Raw genomic sequence first — 22,366 nt, forward strand, 5'->3', positions numbered from 1 at the left:
ATTCAGTATATTCTCTATTTCCTTTGTGCCAGTGAGAGCTGTTTGTGAAATGATAGGTATGGGCATTTTAAGTTCAGTCCTCGTTCAAATAAGAGCAAAAGGCTCTGCTACTTGGGACTTAGTAGGGACAGATAAACCCTTTGGATTCTCTGTGAAAACTCCTTTTTGTTAAGCTGGTACAGGAATAGGCAACATTACACACCTAACCAGGCCAAATAGTAGACCCTGTTTCAAATCCTGACCCCGCTTACTACTGCTTTGTTCTGTAGCCACATCTCAGGGCAGCTCAACAAGCAGTTCAAAGGGTCATGGTGATGATATTCCAGCATATGAGTAGTCCTTGCTGATCTGCTATGTATGGCAAGGACAGCAGGAAAGGAATGCGACTGGAAAGTTTTTTGCCAGCTTCTCGATCCTAAGTGGGCCCTGTAAGAGTTATTCCAGTCATTACAGCTGTATAACTAAAACCAGCTGGAGGTTGTTCTGGGGAACGTTGTCATGCTAGAGTGTGGTACAGTGTCTGACACCAAATGGGCTAGCTCACATTTTGAAAACAGCCTAGACATGTTGATGGACCTAATAGATGCCACTTGATGTCGTGTAGACATATGGCAATTAGTTGGCCCATTAGACAGCACTGGCAACTCCAAGCTTTATCAGACTTAGAAAGTTGACCTTGAGGTCTTGTCTGTGGGTTTTAGTTCTTTAAGGGCTTTCTGTAGGTGCTTTGACAACAAAACTGAGTGTTTTTTCTTTTTATTCGTAGAGTGCAACATGTTGAATCACATTTACTCAGAAAGATTACAATGGGTTGGATTTGTCCAGTGTCCCAATTATGAGTGCTGTTTATTCATCAACCACCAATGAGGTGTAAGGTCCCAAGGGAGGGCTCTGTTCGTATTTTGCAAGTCCACCATCAGAACACTCTCTTAGTCATGTTGCTTTCATTGCTTATTTTAAAAATCTTTCTGCCAATGCTTAAATTCTAAACTTTTCCATATGCATCTCCGTACTTAGAGTAATCCTAAAAATGATACCAGTTCTTTTAACAAAATCCCTTTTCACCTTAGCATTTATTTCCATTTATCACCTAGTTTTCCACTCATTTTAAAGGAATGACTTGTTTACATAGCTCCAGTGAACTTTCTTTTTTAGATAATCCTTCAGAAATAGCTAGGAGGTAGAGTCACAGAGCCTCCACAGCTGAACTGTGGTATATCTGTTCTGGGGATTTCTAGGTTATTTGTCATACAGATATCGTTATAAGAATCTCAAAGTTTAGGGTGTTTCTAGGGTATTTATTCCTCAATCTTGTGATTCTTTGTAATGTACCCAAGTCCTCTAGACCTCAAAACGTGTTGTGACAAAGTTGAATTTTGACGGTGGGGCAGGGAAAGAGAGAGGCTCTAGGAGAGGAACACAACAATGATGTGTTTGGCTTGCTGTCCCCCAGTGTCAATGAGCCATATTTAGAGGTTCTGTCTTGTGCCCCTCAAAGATGCTTGTCGTTATGTCTAGCCTCCATCAAAAGCTACTGTTGAGCCTCATAGTTCTTCACACTTATGCCTACATAAAGAATTCTGCTGAAGTTATACTCTTTAAAATAATCATGCATCTGTGTCTATGTGTATTCAGATAGTGCCTGCTAAGCACTGGCATATTTCTGTTAGATAAAGGCATTAGTTTATGGTCAACTAAGTAGTAAATTCAATCAAATTCAGCCACCAAGGAGAGTCATTTCAAGGGCTTTTTTTCATTAAACCCTCTGAAGATGGTAAGTTTTGTTCTCTTTTTATTCAGTGTTTCACAGCCGTCTGAAGATCAGCCTATATTGCCGCCCATTAAAACTGTCCCCAAAACAGAGGTGAAGGCACAGTATAGAATTTGCTGCTTGACCGCAGTGCACTTATAGTTGATAATATAAAGTAGAATTAATAAATGCTCGTAAATTCATTACAGATACACTGTTGCAAGTACCATGCATGTATTTACATGAACATTATATTATCAGTATTGATATGTAAAATATACTGTCAGCAGCACACATAATGCCTGTACTGGATTTAGTAATAAATAGCTTCTGGGCATTTTCTGGTGGGTTATTTCAGTAGCTGTTTCAGGAAGTTGCTGTTTGGTTTATGCTCTTAGGATGAAAGGTTAGCCAAAAGGATAATTAGCAGATCAAAGTCTATTAACAGGAAATCGTTATAATAGGTTGGATCTTTAAACACCTTCTTCCCTGTCACCCTTACTGTTCATGCTTTTCAAAAGTGGGTATTCAAGCCTCAGCTTTCCATGTGTGTCTTACAACCTGAATGGAAGAGCAGTCATCCTGCACATTTTGGTGTTGATAAACTCCTGGGAGGTGTTTCTTCAGTCTGTCTATAATAATGCTAACTAGCACATATCAAATTCTGCACCTCTACTGAAAACTGATCATAGGTGCCATTAACTGAAAAATAAGCCCTGCGGCTGACACAATTACATTGATGAGCTGTTGCAATTCCTCTTCAAATTGAAAAAGGTCAGTCTTTTCTTTCTCCAGTTATTATATCAATCAGAAATACATGCAAGCAGGATTTTGTTTTGAGGAGATGGTAAGCTTTTTCTCCTGCAGTAATTTTAAGCAAAAGCTCTGCATCAAAAGTTTATTGTGAGACGAAATAACTCTTTTTGGGTGCTGTGCTCTGTGCTTGAGCATTCTTGTGTCCTGTGTCATTAAAACCGTATACCACTATTACTTTTACTTATTCCAGTTCTAAAACCTGGAATTTCATTGCATATTTTTTCATTAGCATCCTTAAAATTGTGCAAAGTTTTTCTTACTTTGCGGAGAGGTAGAGATAGGCATTGGACCAAGCAAGATTGACTATACTAATGTTGCTGGACAGTGGGAGCAGAGCCAGGGATGCTCCCAGCTAGTGGTTTTTTTTGCTAGGTGTATGAGGTCATTTAATGAATCCATTTATACACATTGAATCTTTCAGCACCTTGTATATTATGAAATCAGGCATCTATTTTTCTTGTTTGTTCTGCTAATGATGTGCCTATTGAATATCCAAAGATTTTGGGGGGATAGAATGATAATGATAATGGAATGATAATAAGATGAATATGAAATAACAAAAATTACTAGCAAATGTATGTATGTGTATTTCCATAGAGGACATAATACCAGAGAGGTGGCACTACCAGAACTATGACATATCACATCATTCTTTACTCATGATTGTCTTTACAACATACTATTACAAGAGTTCTTGAGTCTTCAGGTAAGGAAATGGAGAAGAGGAGAAAGTGGGACAAAAAAAAGAAGCAGCTGGCAAAAAGAGAGTTGAGACTGAGATACCAATGTCACTCATCTGCTTTGCAGTTTTCTATTAGGAAGACAGGTGATCCAGAAGTACCCTAAAAAGTGAGGGTTATGTAATGAGATTTTGTAAAAATTGCAAATGAGAGAAATAAACTATCCCCCTCTATCACCTTAAGATGGTTATTATTTTGATGATGAATGGCAGTATTACTTGCCTAAAAAAAAATTAATTCGTGAACCAAGCCCTAGGTTTGTTTTTAGATGACTAAGAAATTCAAATCAGTGGAAGTTCTCTTTATTTACGTAGGACTGAAATTAGCCCTTTAAATCCATAAGAATGGAAAACTCCCCAAAAAGACAGCTGCTGGTTTTGTATTTTTTTTAACAAGCCTGGGAGGAATAGGTTTATCTGTACCTAGTACTTTCACAAAGCATATTAAGGAAATATATTGCTAAAGAAGTAAGGGCATTCTTTTGATGTCATACATCTAGTTTTATCACATAATCAGAGAATAAACAACAGAATGCTGGCAGTTACTCATACAATTGGTAATTGAATGGAGTTTTGTCTCTCTAGTTGTGCCGAAGTTAAAGGCTGTGTCAAATCTGTAAAATTTGAGTTAAATTTCCTCCTTTTCTCTCAGCTGGTGAGTGAATTTAGTCTCCAAATGTAAAAGAATGGGTCAGGCCCTATGCTGTTGGTCCAGGATGCTTTGGTTTTGCCCCTAAATGAGATAAATGTTCTATTTTTTAACCTTTTTTTCTGGAAAACATGTACTTATGGTTGGGAAAAACAGTCTTGCTGGTGGCTTTTTTCTGTATTTCTCAGCAACTATTTAAGTAAAGGAAAAGACCTCTGTGAGTACAAGCTGGTCTACCGGCAACTTCAGCATAATCAATAGCGTGGCTTGATTTGGGATTTTTTGGTAAATGTTATTTTTACTCATACTTATCTTCGGTTTTGTAACATAAATCCAAGCAGCGTTTAGAACACAAGGAAAAATGCATGTTGCTAGGGGATGGCAGGCAATTCTGAGACCAAGAAGTTGATGAGTTGGTTTGATACAGAATTGTTCAGAGATCCTGAATCAAAAACAAAAGCAAAAATATCCATGGCTGGCACATCAGACATTTAAATAGGTCTTTTGAAAAATCTTTCTTTATCATCCTTCCCACCTTAATTCTACAGCTGCTCTGTTATTGACTTGGTATGAGAAATATGCTACATTTCCTATAACATAAAATTTATATATACAAACAATAGGTTCCATATTATTTCCTTATTACTTGTTTTCAAGGAGAGTAAAAATATTTTGGTGTCTGTTAGACAAGTTATATTTGAAATGCAATTTATTTGTCAAATCTTGAGGGCATGACTAAATACTCACAGTCCTCAGGAAAACCTGCCACAGAAGTCAGGGAGAATGCACAATTATAGATGTAATTTAACTGAAATGAAGATGAGTGTTTCATAGTTGACTTCAATGGTAGTTCTGCCTGGGCAAGTACCGAGTAAGTAGTTCAGACACGGGCTCGCGAGAGTGTACTTCCATGCAGATTGTCAGTTCTTCTTGATTCATTTATTTAGACACCCATAAATTTCGTATTGAGTTCCAAAGCATTTTAGCAGCTGTGGGTAGAATTTTAAGATTTTTTTCACAAATGACAAGTGAAATGTGTTTCTAGTAATACATTTCAGATTCATAGATGGAGGAGGCAATGTTATTTTTATAGTTGAGAAGATGAACCAAGTCATTTTTAAGCAGAAGTGAAGGATGTCTGGGCAGAATACAGTATGTTTATTGTAATCTTTGAATGTTATTTTTCTAAGGATTCCTACATTATTAAATGTTAAAAAGGCAGTGCAGTACTACAGAAAGTTTGCATTCCAGGACCTCTAAAATAAATGTGGCAGAGTCTGTAATGGGAGTATAAAATTTTTAGAAAATAATAGATCTCTGGTGTCAGGAAAAAATAAATTTAATGAGCAAAAACATTTACTTTCACCCAGATGAGTCACATTTTGTAATAACAGAATTTATACTGTATTTCAAACTTTGCCCAAACTGTATGATAATTTTCCAACTCTTGCATTTTTCCATTCCAGCCAATACAGACTGGCATAGCTTAGAAAAGATGAAAGGTTAAGGTAGGTTTAAAGTAAATTTGCCTAGACATACAGCAACAGGACCCAGGAAGACTAAGCTGTTGGATGGTCTCACTTTATGAATACTTGTTAAATTAATGTTCACCCTTGCTAGCTGTGTGTTGTTATGTGTCCCTTGCTTAGAACCACCTTGTTTTCAACTTCTGGCAACATAGTGCTACTGATCTTGCTGAGTTTTATGAACAAACTTCCAGAGAAAGTTTTCCCAACCTACTATACCAGGGGTACGATGTGTTTGTTTGTAGACAAGCTGGTTTCTCCAGAACTAACACACTGCATTTACCATAGTTAGCTGTTCACCCTATTCAGTCTAAATATTGTAAAAGGGGGGAATTGTATTAGTCTCTTTTCAAATGAGGAAAAGAAAAGTCTGATATAACCTGCATTCTGTAAAAAAGCAGAATTGAAGATGAGCAGGTGAAGTGGTTGCACAGCGCAAGTTGCTTCAAGTAAGCGTTAGAAGTTAGTTTGTTTGCTCCAGACCTAGTATGTACACTTCTGCATTTTGGCTAACAGGGCAGAATCAACCCTTCTTGTTCCTCTTGCTGTTGCGCAGAGAAATTGCATTGTGTTGAAACATTAAGTAAGAGACTTTTGAAATCTGAGTGCCTTTTTTCTTTTATCTTTTCCGCTTGGTGAGTCCACCCAGATTTTTCTTGATCTTGGTCAGTAAAACAGATCTAAAACACCAGCCAACCAACCAAAAACAATTCCTCAAGAATCCCCAACTATGCAAGGGATTGACTAAAAATTGTTGGTGATACAGTGGGGTCATCTCAGACACCCCAGTAGTCAGAGCAGCAGGCGTGCTCTGGTCAGGAAGGTGTACAAATAGGTACAGAAATAGATTTTGCAGGGCAAGAATTTACCATTGCAGAACCATGTGTACTTCTGAATATTTTCTAATTCTCATCAGTCTGCTTTCATAAAAATTAAACCCATCCAAAATTTCAAAACCAAACCTTTGTAACATTACATCTTTAATCTGATCAGTTGCAAATAGTTTGTACTCTGAAAAAACAACAGGTTCCTTTGTAAGAAAATTCCCTGGAGTCTTTGGTATGCCAAATCAGAAATAAAATATCTAAGAAATTAAGTATCAACAACACTGTTGTACCATAACCAAACAAGCAATATTTCTGAAATGAAAAAGATACTTCGGCTCAGCCCGTTGGAGAGTAGTGATGCAGTTAATCAAATAATCAGTCTAGCTACAGAGTTCACTCAATATTGCAGAACCATCCAGACGTTTCCTAATGTAGCTTCAGTATCTTGAGAAAATATGTTGTAGCTTATTTCAGCGCACATTTGTGTTTGAGATGAAAAGCTTTATATTTATAGCTTCCATTTGTTTCTCATCTTTGTATGGAAGCAAAATTGGTTTTCTTTAGAATGTGTCAAACAGATTTATTTCATGTAACAACCTTTCATTATAATAAACATAGCCGTTTTTCAGACAGGCCTGAAGTACAAGAAAAAAAATATTTTACAAAAACTAAAGGTAACCAAAGGGTTAATAGATGCACTGTGCTGTCTGATTTGCATGTAGGTTTGCAGTGGAATTTTTCTAGAACAGAGCCCTACGGGTTTTTCAGCCTCATTTCTCAGTAGACTGCACAACTGGTGAGAAAGTAGGTATTTTGTCTGACAGCCATTAGAGTCTCATTATTCAGCAAATGTGGAGATAAAACAAAAAAGATTTTGAAATCCCTTATCAAAGTTAGCTAACTCTGTCTTAATGAGTGTCAAGAAATAATCTAAGGCTCTTTGTTGGTTTTTTTGAGTGATGCTGAGATGCAGAACAGAGTGCTTACAAATGCTGTAAAGGTTGTGACCACTAGTGACTTAATTGCTTTCCTGCTATTGCCTTTATGGCATATATTACTTATAGTGTTCATCTTTTTCTTCATAAAAAAAGATAATTAATTGTGTAAGTGCATGCTTTATTCCTTTATAGCAGTTTGGGCCAGCAGAAGATAAGACTTTCTGTGAAGAACAATGTTTTGAAACCTGCTTTTCTTACTGGAGCTATTTGTCTACCTTTCTATTTAGTAGCTTTTCTGCTAATATATTGAAGGAGGCCCTTCTTGTCCTTCTATTAACTCAGTCACTGATCATCTTCTCCCTCCATATCTTATTTCAGGGCAAAGAGATGTACAGCATCTATTTTTTCCAATATGATGACTTGTGGGTCCTCTCTCTCTGCCCCACACGTGTGTCCCAGGGTAGATCCTAAGGTTTGTTTAGGCAGTCCTTCAAATACAGTGTGGCTAAATAAGTTTTCCTCACCTTGATTTTATTTTGTCATGGTTTCTTAACATCTCCATTAATTACTTAGAGCCAGGCTTGTAACCTCTTTGACTGTGATCTCTCTACTTTCACATTTTTGTTTTAAATGCTGCAAATTTTGTTACAATATTTCTGTGGTACAGCTAAAGCTACTGATTTTTCTCTCTCCAGATTCTTCATGTCATTCACTTTCAAAGCTCTCCATACCTTTGTATGTCTTTTGTAATGTACTTTCAAGATGCTGACCTGCACCTACCATCCATCAGCTGTTGAAACCAGCTTGCCACTTTTCCTGGTCTGATTTGTAAAATGCTCCCTGCAAACAGCTGCCAAACTTAACTTCTGTTGCTCTCACCTCAGAAAATTTCTCTTTCTCTGTGATGGATTGAAAAACAGAAAAAAGCTCGTGAGAAGTTTGGCTGCCCCAGTGGTGCCTGTGCTGGTGACCGGTTGTTCTGTCTCTTTTGTGATTTCATACCTGTCTGTCTGCAGCTGTGATCTCTGCTCTTACACTGAAAATCGCTTCATCTGGGGACCACCTTATTGTTCTGTGTGCAGAAAGCTTAGAACAGCAAGGTCAAATGATAGATTTTAGTAATATCAAGTAACCTGCCTCTCTTCAGCATTGTCAATGGGTATATTTTATAAAGAAGTGTCAGAAGAAGAAATGTAGTGGGAAATAAGCGTCACTTTTTAGTTTTATGTCAGATGTGCCAAGCATCTAACATGTCAGATTTTAACTGAGAATTTTACTTTTCAATGAACACATTTTTACTTTGTGTTTATTGATGCCAATTTAGTTACAGTGATAAGCTTTTCAGTGAAACTTCTTGGATTGTATACAGCTGTAATTAATGCAACTGATTTTACCTTTGATGAGGGAAAGAGCATTTATACAATAGTCTGACAATCTGATTGATTTCCTCTTCTCATTCTGTAATTACTGTATGCCTCAAAGATTGGTTAATGCAGCCCAATATTCATAGGCGTATTTGGAGCTGTTGAAATTATAGGGAGAACCTGAAAATCTGTTTCCCTCAGTAGAGCTCTGCTGGTTTGGGAGATATGCTCACTTTACCTCAAAGTCTCAATTACTCTCCAAAATCAGCAGTTAAAACTAATACCAGTTCCCTGTAACACAACTTATGTGAATTCAAGGCTATCATAAGACAATCCAGCACATTTCTAGTAACCCATAAAAAACCCATAAACCCTTCCTTTCAGAAATCACTTTTGGTTTTAGTTACCATAGGAAGTGGCATAGTCAGAAATTAATTGAAGGTGTTCAGGGTCATCAAGCTGTCCATGTTTTAAAAAGACATTCTTTCAGTAGTGATATGGTATTGTAACATACCACCACAAAGGATTTGCACCTAACCGTGCATCAATTCTGCTCGCCAGCTGCATAGCCTTGATAACCATGCAGTGATCGAGTTATACAGTAAATTATTTTGTTGCTGTGTTTCTCCTAATGTAGCTGCTTTAGGCTGGAAATGGCATTGGAAATGGCATGGCTCTTTCCTTCAGGTTTTTCAAGAGGAAAAGGAGCACAAGTATTTACAATTTTCTTACCTTTACGAAGGAGAATAATAAATAGCTAGACTGCTGAAAATAGTTTTTCCATTATGCTCTTTTCTGAGCTGGCAATATGTTCAGTTGTGCGGGCAGGTGGAAGAATTATAAAAACTAATCTCTATTTCTAGGACAGGAAATGAGCAAATCTCTCAAAAGAGCTTCGGTGTAGGGTTGTGTAGAGCAGCGGTGGCCACTTTGCAATGTCTGTGCTGCCCTTCTGTTGTGAGTACTTTGTGTATAGCTGCTGTTCAGTGCCTGCAGCTGGGGGATGCAGCGAAGGACCTGGCACAAGGAAAGGTGTGAAGCTGAAGCCTGGCGGTGGGTGGTTATAAACATGGCATGGTCTTTTCCCAGGGGGGAGCTGCCTCCATGGCAGCCAGCGCCGCTCTGGGAGGCTGTCCTCTGTCCCGGGGTCCTTGTCTGTCCGTCTGCTCAGCCTTCAGCACAAGTCGTGGGTAATGGTCCCAGCTTCTGGCCGAGAGGCAGGCAGGTGTAAAGCTATACTTTTTATCACACGCATACAGAGAGAAAATATATATTTGCAGTAATCGAAATATTATTTCTTCTGTTACTGTCTCAGTAAGAGCAGGTTTATTTATTTATTACAAACAGGCAGAAAAAGAATGTGACAGTTTTGCAAGGGTCATTAGGATCATAGCAGAACTCCGTATCTAAAAGCTTTTAGCATACGTGTTGGAAAGCGCTCCTGCAAGTGTATCACACGTATCATCTTTACCTTGGATAATCTTTCAATTTCATTTGCTATTTGAACGAGCTGTTGTGAAACAGAATTTTATTGCAAGGTTGTTTCGTGTGTCTTCAGTGATAAAAACTGGGCGGATAGGCATGTTGTGGGGTGTAAGTAGCAATGAGTATTATCAATATAGAAAACCTTTATTATTTGAATTTCTAGATTTATACATGAGTGTCCTGATTTTGGCTGGGATAGAGTTAATTTTCTTCCTAGTAGCTGGTATAGTGTTATGTCTTGGATTCAGCATGAGAAGAATGTCGATAACACACTGATGTTTTCAGTTGTTGCTAAGTAGTGTTTATGCTAAGTCAAGGATTTTTCAGCTTCTCATGCCCAGCCAGCAAGAAGGCTGGAGGGGCACAATAAGTTGGGAGGGGACACAGCCAGGGCAGCTGACCCAAATTGGCCAAAGGGGTATTCCATACCATGTGACGTCATGTCCAGTATATAAAATGGGTGGAGTTGGCTGGGGGAGGGTGGATCGCTGCTTGGGGACTGGCTGGGCATTGTTTGGCACGTGGTGAGCAATTGCATTGTGCCTTGCTTCTTTTGTATATTCTAATTCTATTTATTATTATTATTATTATTATTATTATTATTATTATTGTCATTTTAAAATTATTATTATTATTGTCATTGTTATTGTTTTCTTCTTCATTTTCCGTCCTATTAAGCTGTGTTTATCTCAACCCACGAGTTTTACTTTTTTTTTTTTTATTCTCTCCCCCATCCCACTGACTGGGGGGAGTGAGCAAGCAGCCCTGTGGTGCTTAGTTGCCGGCTGGGTTTAAACCACGACAATGAGTTTTAGAATTCTCCTTGGTTTTATTTTTATTAAGAATCTCAATTCTGAATTAAGGATCTGAATTTTAATTTACTTTTCTATTGAAAATAGCATGTCTATTTTCATCACGAAGTCCAAATTAGAACTTCGCCTAACATGCACCAAAATCATGACTCTCTCTCAGAAAGTAAAAAGTTATTTCTTAGCTGTAGAAAGCAATACCTATAGGCACATTTTAGTGTGGTAAGAGATCATTTTAAAATACAAATTTATAATGTGCAAATATATATATGTTATAAAATTGTAAACACCTTACACAAATCACAAAGTAAGCCAAGTGAAGTCTCCTAAAGGTGCCTTATAAACCAAACTGCGTAATGGCATGGTTAGGGGGATAAAAAAAATAATACTCTTTTTACTTTCTGCATGGACTGTATTATCACTGAAATATGAGCTGGGACAGAGTGTTCACATTCAGTTGTTTACCAGGAAAGAAAACGACTGAAGAGATGCAGGTTGATAGTCAGAGGGAAGAAGTTTTATGGTAACATTTTTTCCCCTTTTTGAGCTATGGCAAAACCCATTCGCTTAGCTGGACTAGGATTTCAGCATTAATGGGTAGGTCCTATAGATTATGCTGTTGCAGCTGTAGAGTCGCATGACCTGCAAAGGTCGGTAAATCACTTCAGCTGGTCTTGCACTGGAAGCTAGAACCTGTTAGATTTGAACCTGTCAGATGTTATCCTGCATTGTGTCCTGACTTTGGTACATACAGCTGAAATGAGGCAGTGCTAATTAGACAAATAAGTCTTGAATTTTAACATGGTGCTGACACAAACATAAGGCAAACAACCAGAAATATGTGAAAACAACTTCAAAGCAGAATTGAAACAATGTAAGTAGGCAACAAGAGCATTGATATTACTGAGCCCAAAGCAATACTTAATTAGCTGGCTTTATTTTTTCCTTGGGCTCTATTTCAAAATAAATTCAGGCTTCAGTAAGAACATGAAATCAACCATTGAATTACTTCTCTGGAGTCTTGAGGAAAAGGGGAGACTTAATTTAAAGACAGGAATTTAACACAGATGAAATATGGCCTTTCTATGTAGAAAAAGAACATAGATACAGTGCAACAGTACAGGTTAGATTTTAAATGAACCTCTTGCATGTGAGTTACGATGTGAGCATTTCAACCTTCTTACAGAAGCCACCCCTGTAACGCCCCCCCCCCCCAAAACCTTACCACAGAAAGCCAGTACACCCTGACTTAGCTTGAACCACAGCTACAGTTTTCTGGGAGGAGGTTGGTACCGCCATGGTCTCCTGCTTCCAGCCGTGCTCTGCTGAGCTGTGCGGCAGAAGCTGTCGCGTCCCTGGTCCTGGGCAGGATGGACTCACTCATGCACTTGTTCGGCCTCTGGCTGGCTCTGTTAGGCTCCACGGGCTTGGCCCAGGTGGAAATCAGAGCAAAATTGAGCCAATTCTCAATAATACTTCCTTCAGAAGTAGCGAGAAGACTATAATCCTACAGCTGCATCTAACGGTCCACATGTATTTTATACAGTGATTACAGTTTGGAAGCAAGTATATGCGTGCAGGCATTAACAGTTATATTTCTGATTTCTGCATGGAGATATTATTTGTTAGCTCTGTGCTATAAGTACAAATAAAAGAGTTGTCTTCTTCGTGCTTTGTATATACATGCGATTTGCATTTCCTGTGCTTTGCACAGTTGAATACTTGGCATTTCTGTCTCAAACATAAAACTGTATGTAATGGTGTTTTGAATTCTGTGGATTGAAAACAATAAGCTGTTATCAAAAGCCCATTTGGAGAAGTGCAATTTTCTGATTTTAGAAGCCAGGAAAACCCAATTCTGGCCCCTCTGCAGTGACAAATATGCACTTAGCTCCGTGTACTTTCTGTGGGAGTTAAACTGCATAATAGCCGTACAATTATGATCTTTGAAGATGTTCTGCATTAAGCATTTAGAATGGTGGAAGGAAACATTAATTCATAGAGGGGCGTATGTCTCTCCTTATACATCCCCATGGATGAAGAGCTTATTTGTGTCAGGAAGCTTTCCAAATGATGGAATTATTATGTGAACTGCAGTTCTTCCCAAAAGCTGCGATACTGGCAGAATTGAGCCCAGCTGGATGCTGGTAACTTCTCTCTAGTTTTCTAGAAGTTTTCTTGTTAGTTTGTTACGCATTATATACTCTAGAATTGCTTTGTAATATGAATAGTGAAAACACCGTAAATCTAGGGAATATTTTAAAAATTGACGTACTACATCAGCTGGTGGCCGGCTGAGTGAGAAGTGGGAAATGAAATCTGTCATTTTTCAATCAGCTGTTAAATTCGGCGATGGAAAACCATCACTCTGCGATGGTAATTGGTGGCCTGTGTAAAATGGATCTTACTCCGTTGCTCAGGATCTCACTCCACAGACGCTTGATGGCAAAGTGAAGAAGTAAAAACCTGCTCCCTCTTGTCGCAGGTGGTTTGAACAGGAAGGTCAGGGGCTGCGGGCCGGAGCACGAGCGGTGCAGGTGCCGCCCGAGGCAGCCTCTGGGGCCGGGGGTCCCCCCCAGCGCCCATCCGCCAGCCTTCCTGCTGGCCCCCTCCTCCTCTCTCACTCCACTCACAGGAGGAGGTGACTTCTGTCTCCACAGAGTGTTTCAAAAGCACCAAATCTTCATGCTTACATTACAAAAATACCTGGGAAACAACATTAAAAAAGCCAAGCCACAAGTGTAGTCTCTATATATTAACATAGAGCTTGCAGTTCTGCAGGTGTATTATTCTTCTAAGGCCTGAAATGCAAAATACTGAGGAACCTTCCCTTATTGTGCTCAGGTTCCCATATATCCTGATGTTATGCCTTTTGCAGTCTGGCAAAATATTGCCTAGAACAACAGCAACAACAAGTCTGTTTTCCTGTAGTTTGACTTCACAAATGGCAGCAGTTCAGCGTGTTTCCTTTGTAGATATTGGCACCTCTGAGTACTTTCCGTATTGAAAACTCCTTAATTTAGAATGTTAGCAAATGCTATTTATTAAAAACGTGTATTTTATGAAGACTTAAAAGTAATATAATGTGTTCTAGATTTTTGCAGATGTGACTTACTACTATAGAGACATTAAAATTGAATAGTCTATGATTTAACATCACTTTCTTTTGTCATACTTCGTCAATCAAGATACCTTCAGAATCTGGTTTTATCATTCATTTGGTCCGAATAGTCATCATTGTACTTGATGATTTCGAATGTTTAATACAGTTCATATAGCATAATTTCGAAGTATTTTTATGGCTATTTTAAAAAACAATAATTCTTTTATTAGAATTTTCTTTCTCCTGGTTTTTAACAATCTAAAATTGATGTACTGCAATGCACTTCTGGGAAATATGCCAAGGAGCTGTGGGTTTTAGTTTCAGGATGCCTGTTCATAGTTCATACGCACTCTGAAGTGATTGTTGTAGGGGGTACGATTCCATTTTCAGAATTCTTGGTAGCACAGCATTGACCTGATACACAGAGTGATGTTAAGACAGAGTCTGGTAGCTGTAAACATAAAGTGCAAGGGCCCGTATTTAAAAATAACCACGTGCTCAAAACAGAACCTAGTTTTTCAAATCAGTTCAACGCTATTTAAAACTGTGCCATAGGTTTCAAGTGGGTTATAAGTAGTTTTTGAGAGGTTGCTGTTATGTAGATGATGTACTTGCTTAGATGATAAAATTTGATTCCTGTTGTTCAGAGTGACAATAGGTCACTTACACAATCGTTTCTTACATCCATTTTGTCAGGGTTTCTCATACCAGCACCACTGTACTGTCCCCCTCCCATCCCATGTTCTTTATAGGTGAGTTTGTTTTACTGCTGGCAACTAGTATGGCTTGTGGTCACAAGGACTGTAGTTGAATAGCTTAAAATGCAATGAGCTCTTGTAGACAACATGCAGGCAAGGAACATTTGAGTACTGGCTCTGGCACAAAATTCCTCTTTAGGCGCAGTTGGGACATTTAATCTCTCGCCTTGTGATCGCCATCTGTAAAATGAAGTAATACCTGCCTACCTGTCTCATAGGAGCACAGATGATTGAGTCGTGCTTGTGAAGTGATACGGGAATGCACTGAATGCACATCGGAGCCATCTGATTTCCAGATACAGGGGGAATTATTCTTGGAAAAAACTAAAAATATTACCAGCTGTGTTCATGTGTGTAGTGTAGTACCATAATCAACTCCTGTAACTGAGATGAGGGATATCGTATGTCAAGATGGTGCTGGGGCCTTCAGTGTCCTCCCAGTGACTTTGAGAAACTTGAGCACTTCCAAAGGCAAACATACTGCTTTTCGGAAATATTTTTGTAATCCCCAGTGCAAAGGCTTGCATGTTTCTCAGTGCTCTCCAGTCCTTTACCCTGGGTGCCTTTGGGCTTTCTTGGGCTCCTTTCAACTGGCCAAACCTGCAGCATACAGCAACAACAGCTGGCATGAATTTGTTGAAGTCATTGGTATTCACTGGTAACCTAAAAACCAGGAAAATCACCCCTTTTGTCAAATTACACACATTTCATGGTAGGATTTTAACAAGATTTCAAGGATGCTGCTGTCCTGTATAAAATGGGATGAATTAGGCCCCTGTTGTGTTAGGTTCACTAAAACCACAGGACTATTACTGTATTTTTTTTTTTGTGCAGCAAATGACGACATATGTATTTTGCTTCTTTTAGAAGATAAAGGGAAAGCAAAGACCAATAGTGCAAGTCAGCAGCCCAGTACAGAAGTGGGTCCTTTTCTTCCCAAACCTGAAGTGGCAGCAGTGGCACCTGTAACACCTGCCTCGTCCTCCAAGAGCACAAATGGAGCTCCTAACACAGTTTCTGAGTCAGAAGAGGAAAAAGCCAAAAAACTACTTTATTGTTCATTATGCAAAGTGGCTGTGAATTCCCTGTCACAACTAGAAGCCCACAATACAGGTGAGTATGCATACAGTGCAAGTCAGTTGTGTGTTACTGTTTTTAAAATTCAGTGTAACAAGAGTCTTTTAGTTAAAACTTACAATGGCAAGTTACAAAAACATTTCTGTTAATGACAATTTCATGTGTGGTGTTTGATATTTTATTAAAGCTCTCTCTAAATTTTTTGGAACTGTCCTTCATGTGCTATATAAGCTTTTAGTTGATAAAATCCCTACAGTTCATGTTACCTAATCAGATTCCATCATACCTCCGTAGTGAGGATCATGGTATGATCATAATGGTTTCTGTAACACTTAAGGTTTCTAAAATGTCAGTTCTGTCTCTCTTTGATATTTCATCTCGCTATCTCTGGTGTCTGTTTTTTTGCTGGTACAACTTACAGTAATTTTTGTTATTTGATATTTTTTATAGTTTTAGGGTGGGTTCATTAGAATTCCTAGATGTCCTAGAATCTTTTGATTTTTGCAGATTAGATATGCTTCCTATAAAAGGCCACAAGCAGCAATCCCTAATGTGCTCTGGCTGCTCTGTGATGCGCTGGTGAGGTAAAGCTTGTTAACAAACCACTGAAGCTGGTTTTACAGCTGTAATCCATTCTTGAAATGGCCACAGCAGCCATTTCTTCCAAATCAGAGGATACTTATTGAAGTATTACTGTTCCTAGGCAGATTTTGAGTGATTGCTGTGGTTCCTCTCCCATTCCTGGCTAATGCCCTTTTTCGTCATTCACCAGCTATATGGGTTTTGGCAGAAGAATAAGCAACAAACACCTTGGCCAGACAGCCACACGCTGCCCCCAAACAGAGAGGCAGTGGTTCAGCGTGCCTGTTCCCTTTTTGTCCCAAACCCTTCTTCCATTGTCTGGCTTCCCTTTAGACCGAGGAAGTGGGAACTACACTGACCAAAGCCAGATTAATGAAATCCCGGTCTGTGGCGACTTCAACCATTCTGTCTTGAAGATAAAATTGTTACAAAAAGTCCCAAGGCTAGTGGACGTGGTTGTACGTTGCTGATCATTAACTCACCTCTGTCTCCTTGCCCATCAGGCTCCAAGCACAAGACCATGGTCGAGGCTCGGAACGGTGCTGGTCCCATCAAGTCTTACCCTAGACCTGGATCCCGGCTGAAGGTGCAGAACGCCAGTAAAGGCTCAGGACTGCAGAACAAGACGTTTCATTGTGAAATCTGTGATGTCCATGTTAATTCAGAAATTCAACTTAAACAGGTAGCTTGCATATATCTGGGGGTCCTTTGTTGTTTTCAGTTGCATTGCAGTATTGTAGGTGGGATGTAGGTCTGTGTGAATATGTTTTAGCAAAAAGCAAACTTAGTATTTCTCTTCTCTCCTCTCATCCCACAACTATTTCTAAATAGTTCACCATAGGTCAAGTTCACCTAATTGTTTCAGCTGGGAAAAAATGGGCTTGAGAGTCGTAAAGCAGAGGTGGACAAGCTGTCAGTATCAATGAGTAACATAGCAGATCTAGTTTAAAAGTTTGCTGTGGCTCAAGAAAGGGATTTGAACTTTGGTCTCCCAAATGGAAGAAATTCTGGGTTGAGGTTCCCTGTATTCCTCTTTTGGTGCTTTTTAATCTGCTGGGATGCTTTTTAATCCTATGTGAGAAGGAGAATTTGACTTGAATCTATTGGTTTAGGAAAATCAGCAGGAGGGTAATACTGTAGATATGTCTTAATGGTGTAGAGCAATGTTATCATTAACAGCGTAGCTGTATGAACGTGCAGCTCTGCTCTGTCCAAGCCAATTAGCCCTGGGTTCAGAGCTGTGCCAATACAAATATGTTGTTTCTGATACCCAAATGGGCATCTCTAACTGGATGGTGCTGTACTGCGTGGATGTGTCTTCTTATTCCCTGTTATTTCAGTTATCTGTAAGATAGTATTAAATTGCATGGTGTAGACATATCCCTGGGTACTGGTTCTTCCTTCAGCTAATATTGAATTATTTATACAACTGAACAGCATCAGCAAGACTGAAATTTACCTCCTCCTTCTGAATATCCCTATGACCTAGTGATTACAGCTCTGCCTGGTTCAAAGCTCCTCAAGTGGAAAAAGGAAATACTAACCAAAATATCCATAATTTGAGGAGCCTGTCTCAGATCACAGAATTCGCTGTATTTGATTAGTTTCTGATTCTCTATTTGATGTGCTCCAAATTGTTATGTTTAATTTAGCAAAACTCATCTTTGCTCTCTCTAAAGAACCTACTTTATCTTACAAACAGGGTCTTAGGCATATCCTGCTGATAAATCAATTTCAAACTCAAAACTGAGAAATGTTTAAACAGCTAATTAAATGTGAGGATATTTATTTCAGCACATTTCCAGCCGAAGGCATAAGGACAGAGTTGCAGGAAAGCCTATGAAACCTAAATATAGTCCTTACAACAAACTGCAGCGCAGCCCAAGTATTTTAGCAGTAAGTATTTTTATTTCTTATCACTGTCTATGTGAATTTGTGGCCTTGGGGACTCCCACCGCACAGAGACAGGAACATGACAGACCTGACGCTTCCACAGCGTTTCTCCCCCCTGAAGGCTGAGTCTGCACGGGGATCAGATTTGAAGATAGTTATGTATTCCGTCTGCCCAGTCAAAGGCACGCAGACGGCGCTGTGAGTGTTATTTACTGCTAGGAAAAAGGGAATAATCCACAGAATGGGAAATGAACCATGTGCCCTGTGGAAAGGTATTGGCTCTGCTGGGCTAGTGCACTTCTCCTTGAAGGCTGCAATGTATATACTCTGTCTCTCTGGGCACCTGAGATAACTTTCAGTTATGACGGATGCAGTCAGGGAAAAGCACACAAGATGTTAAGATATAAAAATACTAATGCTCATTCTCTGCATACAGCAAAACAGAGTGCTGCGTGGATGTGTTATGTTGGTGCAAAAGAGTTACCAGGGGTTTAGGAGAATTGATTGCCTATCTGCATGCTCGAGCTCTGCCTGTCACTGGCTATCAAAACACCTCTCCTGCCTTTGTGCCCCCAGGGTTCCCCTTTCACACCCACCTGCACTTCCAGGAATTCCCCAAGCTGGTTCTGCCAGTTAGCTGCAGCTGGAGTTCAGGCTGGCTCTAGCACAGCACAGATTGTATGTTTATTTGCTCATGACTCAGCCTGTATTTTATTCATTAGGGAAAAGTGCATGCCACCTATGGCACAAAAACAATTTATAGGTTGGAAAGAGAGAGATGCAAATGTCTGTGTGCAAGAGTAAGCGTGTGAAAAGCCTTTAAAAGCTGAAATATTAATGTCTTTGTAATTGTATAGAGGCAAATGAAAATGCTGCAGGCTTTCTCCGAGTCTCCCCATTCGATAGGTTCTGCACACACTAATCTTCACTTGTGTGATACATCATTTTATAATCTATTGCATAAGGAGAGACATCCACTAATAAAGGAAGGATGCGAGTATCTTTGCCCCCACAAATCTGTGATTATGGTGCAAACCATTTTCAGCGAGACTGTAGTGTACGTATTTCTGGTTAGCTTTTTCACCACAAGCACCAGCAACAATTTTAGGTCATAAACTGAGTAATAATTCTTTCAGAAAGAATTCTTTATGGTATTGATCGTAAAAAATATTTATATTTCGAAAAGAGCAACTCTGCATTGGCAGGTAGAAAGCTGACTAGACTAATACTAGTTTCCCATCTTGACCACTCTACTTTTCTACAATTCATTTTTGCAAGTGGAAAATTTGACTTTTGACAGTGAAGTCTTAATCATGTTTTTTTAATATTTCTTGCAGTTATGATTTACGTAATTTAATGTTGTTCACTTGCAATTATGCCTCCTCCTAAAAGTCAGTGTGACTGCCCCTACACTCAAGACATTTATGTATCTTTAAATATACGATTTGGTTGCTTTAATTGCCCTGGGAGTAAGAAGACAGTGTGGGTAAAATTTCTCAGCAGCTGACATGAGGCTTCTGTGAGAAACCATGGCGTGCCCTTGGTCAGGGTTCATTTTTTCCCTCAGGTAAAAGTGGGCGTGGGGAGAACTGTATCTACATTGCTTTTTTCTGTGTTTTATTCCAGGCAAAACTCGCATTCCAGAAGGACATGATTAAGCCGCTGGCACCTGCTTTCCTTTCATCTCCTCTTGCTGCGGCTGCGGCTGTATCGTCGGCTCTGTCCCTTCCTCCCCGTCCCTCTGCCTCCTTGTTCCAGGCGCCTGCAATACCACCCGCTCTCCTCAGGCCAGGCCATGGTCCCATCCGGGCAACACCTGCCTCCATACTTTTTGCACCATACTAATTTATTGATGTAAAAAAAGGTATAACTATGGCCAGTAGAAAGGGTAAAAGAAAAGCAGGAAAGGGGTCAACATTTTAAAATGTCTTTCTCTTCTGAAATGCCATCCAGCGTGACACCTCAACCAACCACACCATAAAAGTCGTCATTGACAGTACTGCATTTTGGAGTCTAGACAACTCTCTTTCTCAGTCTCTCTCTGTCTTTCTTTTTTTAATCCAAATAGAGTGATTTACTAAAAACTTAATTGCTCATAAAATTTATACCATTAAAGAGTCATGCATCTATTAGGTTTTTTGGGTTTTGTTTTTTTTTTTTTTCAATGTGTATGATGCACCTTGGAATCAAGGAACATAAAATATTTTCCTGACAGACTTGAAAACTAGGGTCTTCCTCACTCACACTTCTGTAAATACTTTGCTGAAAACCAATGGGGTATAATCTAATGTGGAGAAAAAGGTAGATGAACCAAATGCTTGATTGTGGATAACATCTCAAAAATTAATTGCGTCCTTTTTTTTTTTTCAGTGTGCTCTTGTTGACAGGGATTGTGTACTGTCCTAGGCCCCAGTACTGGTGTATCTTGTGTAGTACTAAAGATGTATCACATGTCTGATTTTAATATTTTTAGTTTCTGTGCAAATGTTTGAAAACAATGCAGCGCTGAAGCTTTTAATTACTTATTTTGTGTCACACTTTATTTAGGGAAATAAAAAATAGAAAGCCATATAACATATAGTTAAGATTACTACTTGTTTGCTACTTTCATTTAACTTATTTTTGTTGTTTCCTCACTGGTGTTGCTAAGCAATGTTTAAAGAGAAAAAAAAGCTTTTCAATTGCACATTACCACAGCTCACATGCATTGTTCAAGAAGACAATGGATCCATGTATTGTACGTAAATATTCTTTTTTCTTCATTTCTAACTAGTTTTGTTTGTAACGATGCTGCATAACATTGTGGCTCCCTAATGCAATAATGTACAGAACATAAAATATTTATAATTGACTGTATTCTCTGTTTACTGAATATATTGCAGTAATGCCCCACCTATCTTATTACCTCCCTAACCCTTTTATAAAGGTGATATCAATATGCAGTACTCAGTCTGAAGTCATTATGTGATAATGGGGACAACAGGTGGAAGAAAGGAAAAAAAAATGGAATTAACTTTTAGAGCATCTTTATCTGCAATCCATAATAGTAAAATGTCTGTGTATTTTTTTAAATGTACCTTTTCAATAAAATAATAAGAAAAATATACATGCTTCTTCTGTTTATTAATTGGTACAGAAAAAAAAGTGTGGAACAAACAAATTTAGCTAGAGGAGTCTTTAGGAACAGACAAAGCATTAGAGTTGCAATAAAGTATAATTACAGAACCTGTGTTTACTTCCCTTGTGTTTTAACTCTTTTCCTCACTACATCCTGTTACAGCCTTTACTAGGGCTTTTTTTGCAGTAAGACTGTAAACATTCACTACATTGGAGATTCAGAGGAAGAAGCAGTAGAGCCAGGTGGGTGATTATGGTTTTATTATTGCACCACCAAAATGCTACAGCATGGTTATGCCATCTCTGGTGGAGATTAAGGATTAACTTTAAAACCAGCCTGGGCATACCAGAGACTGGAAGCAGGTCATTTTGGAGCCAGGACTTGCTCTGAAGCATGGGGAAAGTAGGCAGCTGCTTGACACAGCAGGCTTTTGAAGGCAGATGCTTGGGGAAGCTTTGAAATTATCTTTTTCCCTGCTGCAAAGCTTGATCTGTTCTGTAAAAATCTTTTCTTTGTTAATATAAAGTGAAAAGTAAAGAGGACAACAGTAAAAAGACTCTGAACTGTAAGGCTGTTAAGGTTAATACGAAGCCATCAGGACCATTACAAATCCACAAAGGCTGAGGAATAAAAATTTCAGGAACTGTATAATAGAGAATTTGCAGACCAACGTAAACCTCATAATTGCAACATATGAGAGACCATTTTCTGCAAGTGTAATTCTGCCCAATTTCCATTATTCAGTGGAGCAGTCAACTCTGCTGTGAGAGGATAATTCACTGGAGAATCACCTCTAAAGGGGTGGGTAAGGGAGTCCAGGCTTTTAGCATCCTCTGGGGAAGCAGGTACAGTTGTATTAATCCTATGGGCTGTGAGAATTACAAGGTAGTACGGGTAGGCACTCTTCCATGTGCATCTGTTTGTGTCCAATT

At 38.9% G+C, this 22,366-nt stretch overlaps 1 protein-coding gene across 4 annotated transcripts in view; it reads left to right on the forward strand.

The window, feature by feature from the left end:
• Window positions 1-21,395, forward strand: part of ZNF385B (zinc finger protein 385B) — a 176,162-nt gene extending 154,767 nt beyond the window's left edge. For all 4 annotated transcript variants that reach the window (XM_075028326.1, XM_075028325.1, XM_075028327.1 and 1 more), the window contains 4 exons: window positions 15,632-15,877; window positions 16,927-17,105; window positions 18,218-18,319; window positions 19,943-21,395. In XM_075028326.1, coding sequence (XP_074884427.1) covers window positions 15,632-15,877; window positions 16,927-17,105; window positions 18,218-18,319; window positions 19,943-20,161 — 746 coding nt within the window. In that variant the 3' untranslated portion in view covers window positions 20,162-21,395. The remainder of the gene's footprint in view (window positions 1-15,631; window positions 15,878-16,926; window positions 17,106-18,217; window positions 18,320-19,942) is intronic.
• Window positions 21,396-22,366: the final 971 nt, after the last annotated feature.

This window comes from Buteo buteo, chromosome 5 (genome assembly GCF_964188355.1).
Source record: "Buteo buteo chromosome 5, bButBut1.hap1.1, whole genome shotgun sequence".
Taxonomy (NCBI): domain Eukaryota; kingdom Metazoa; phylum Chordata; class Aves; order Accipitriformes; family Accipitridae; genus Buteo; species Buteo buteo.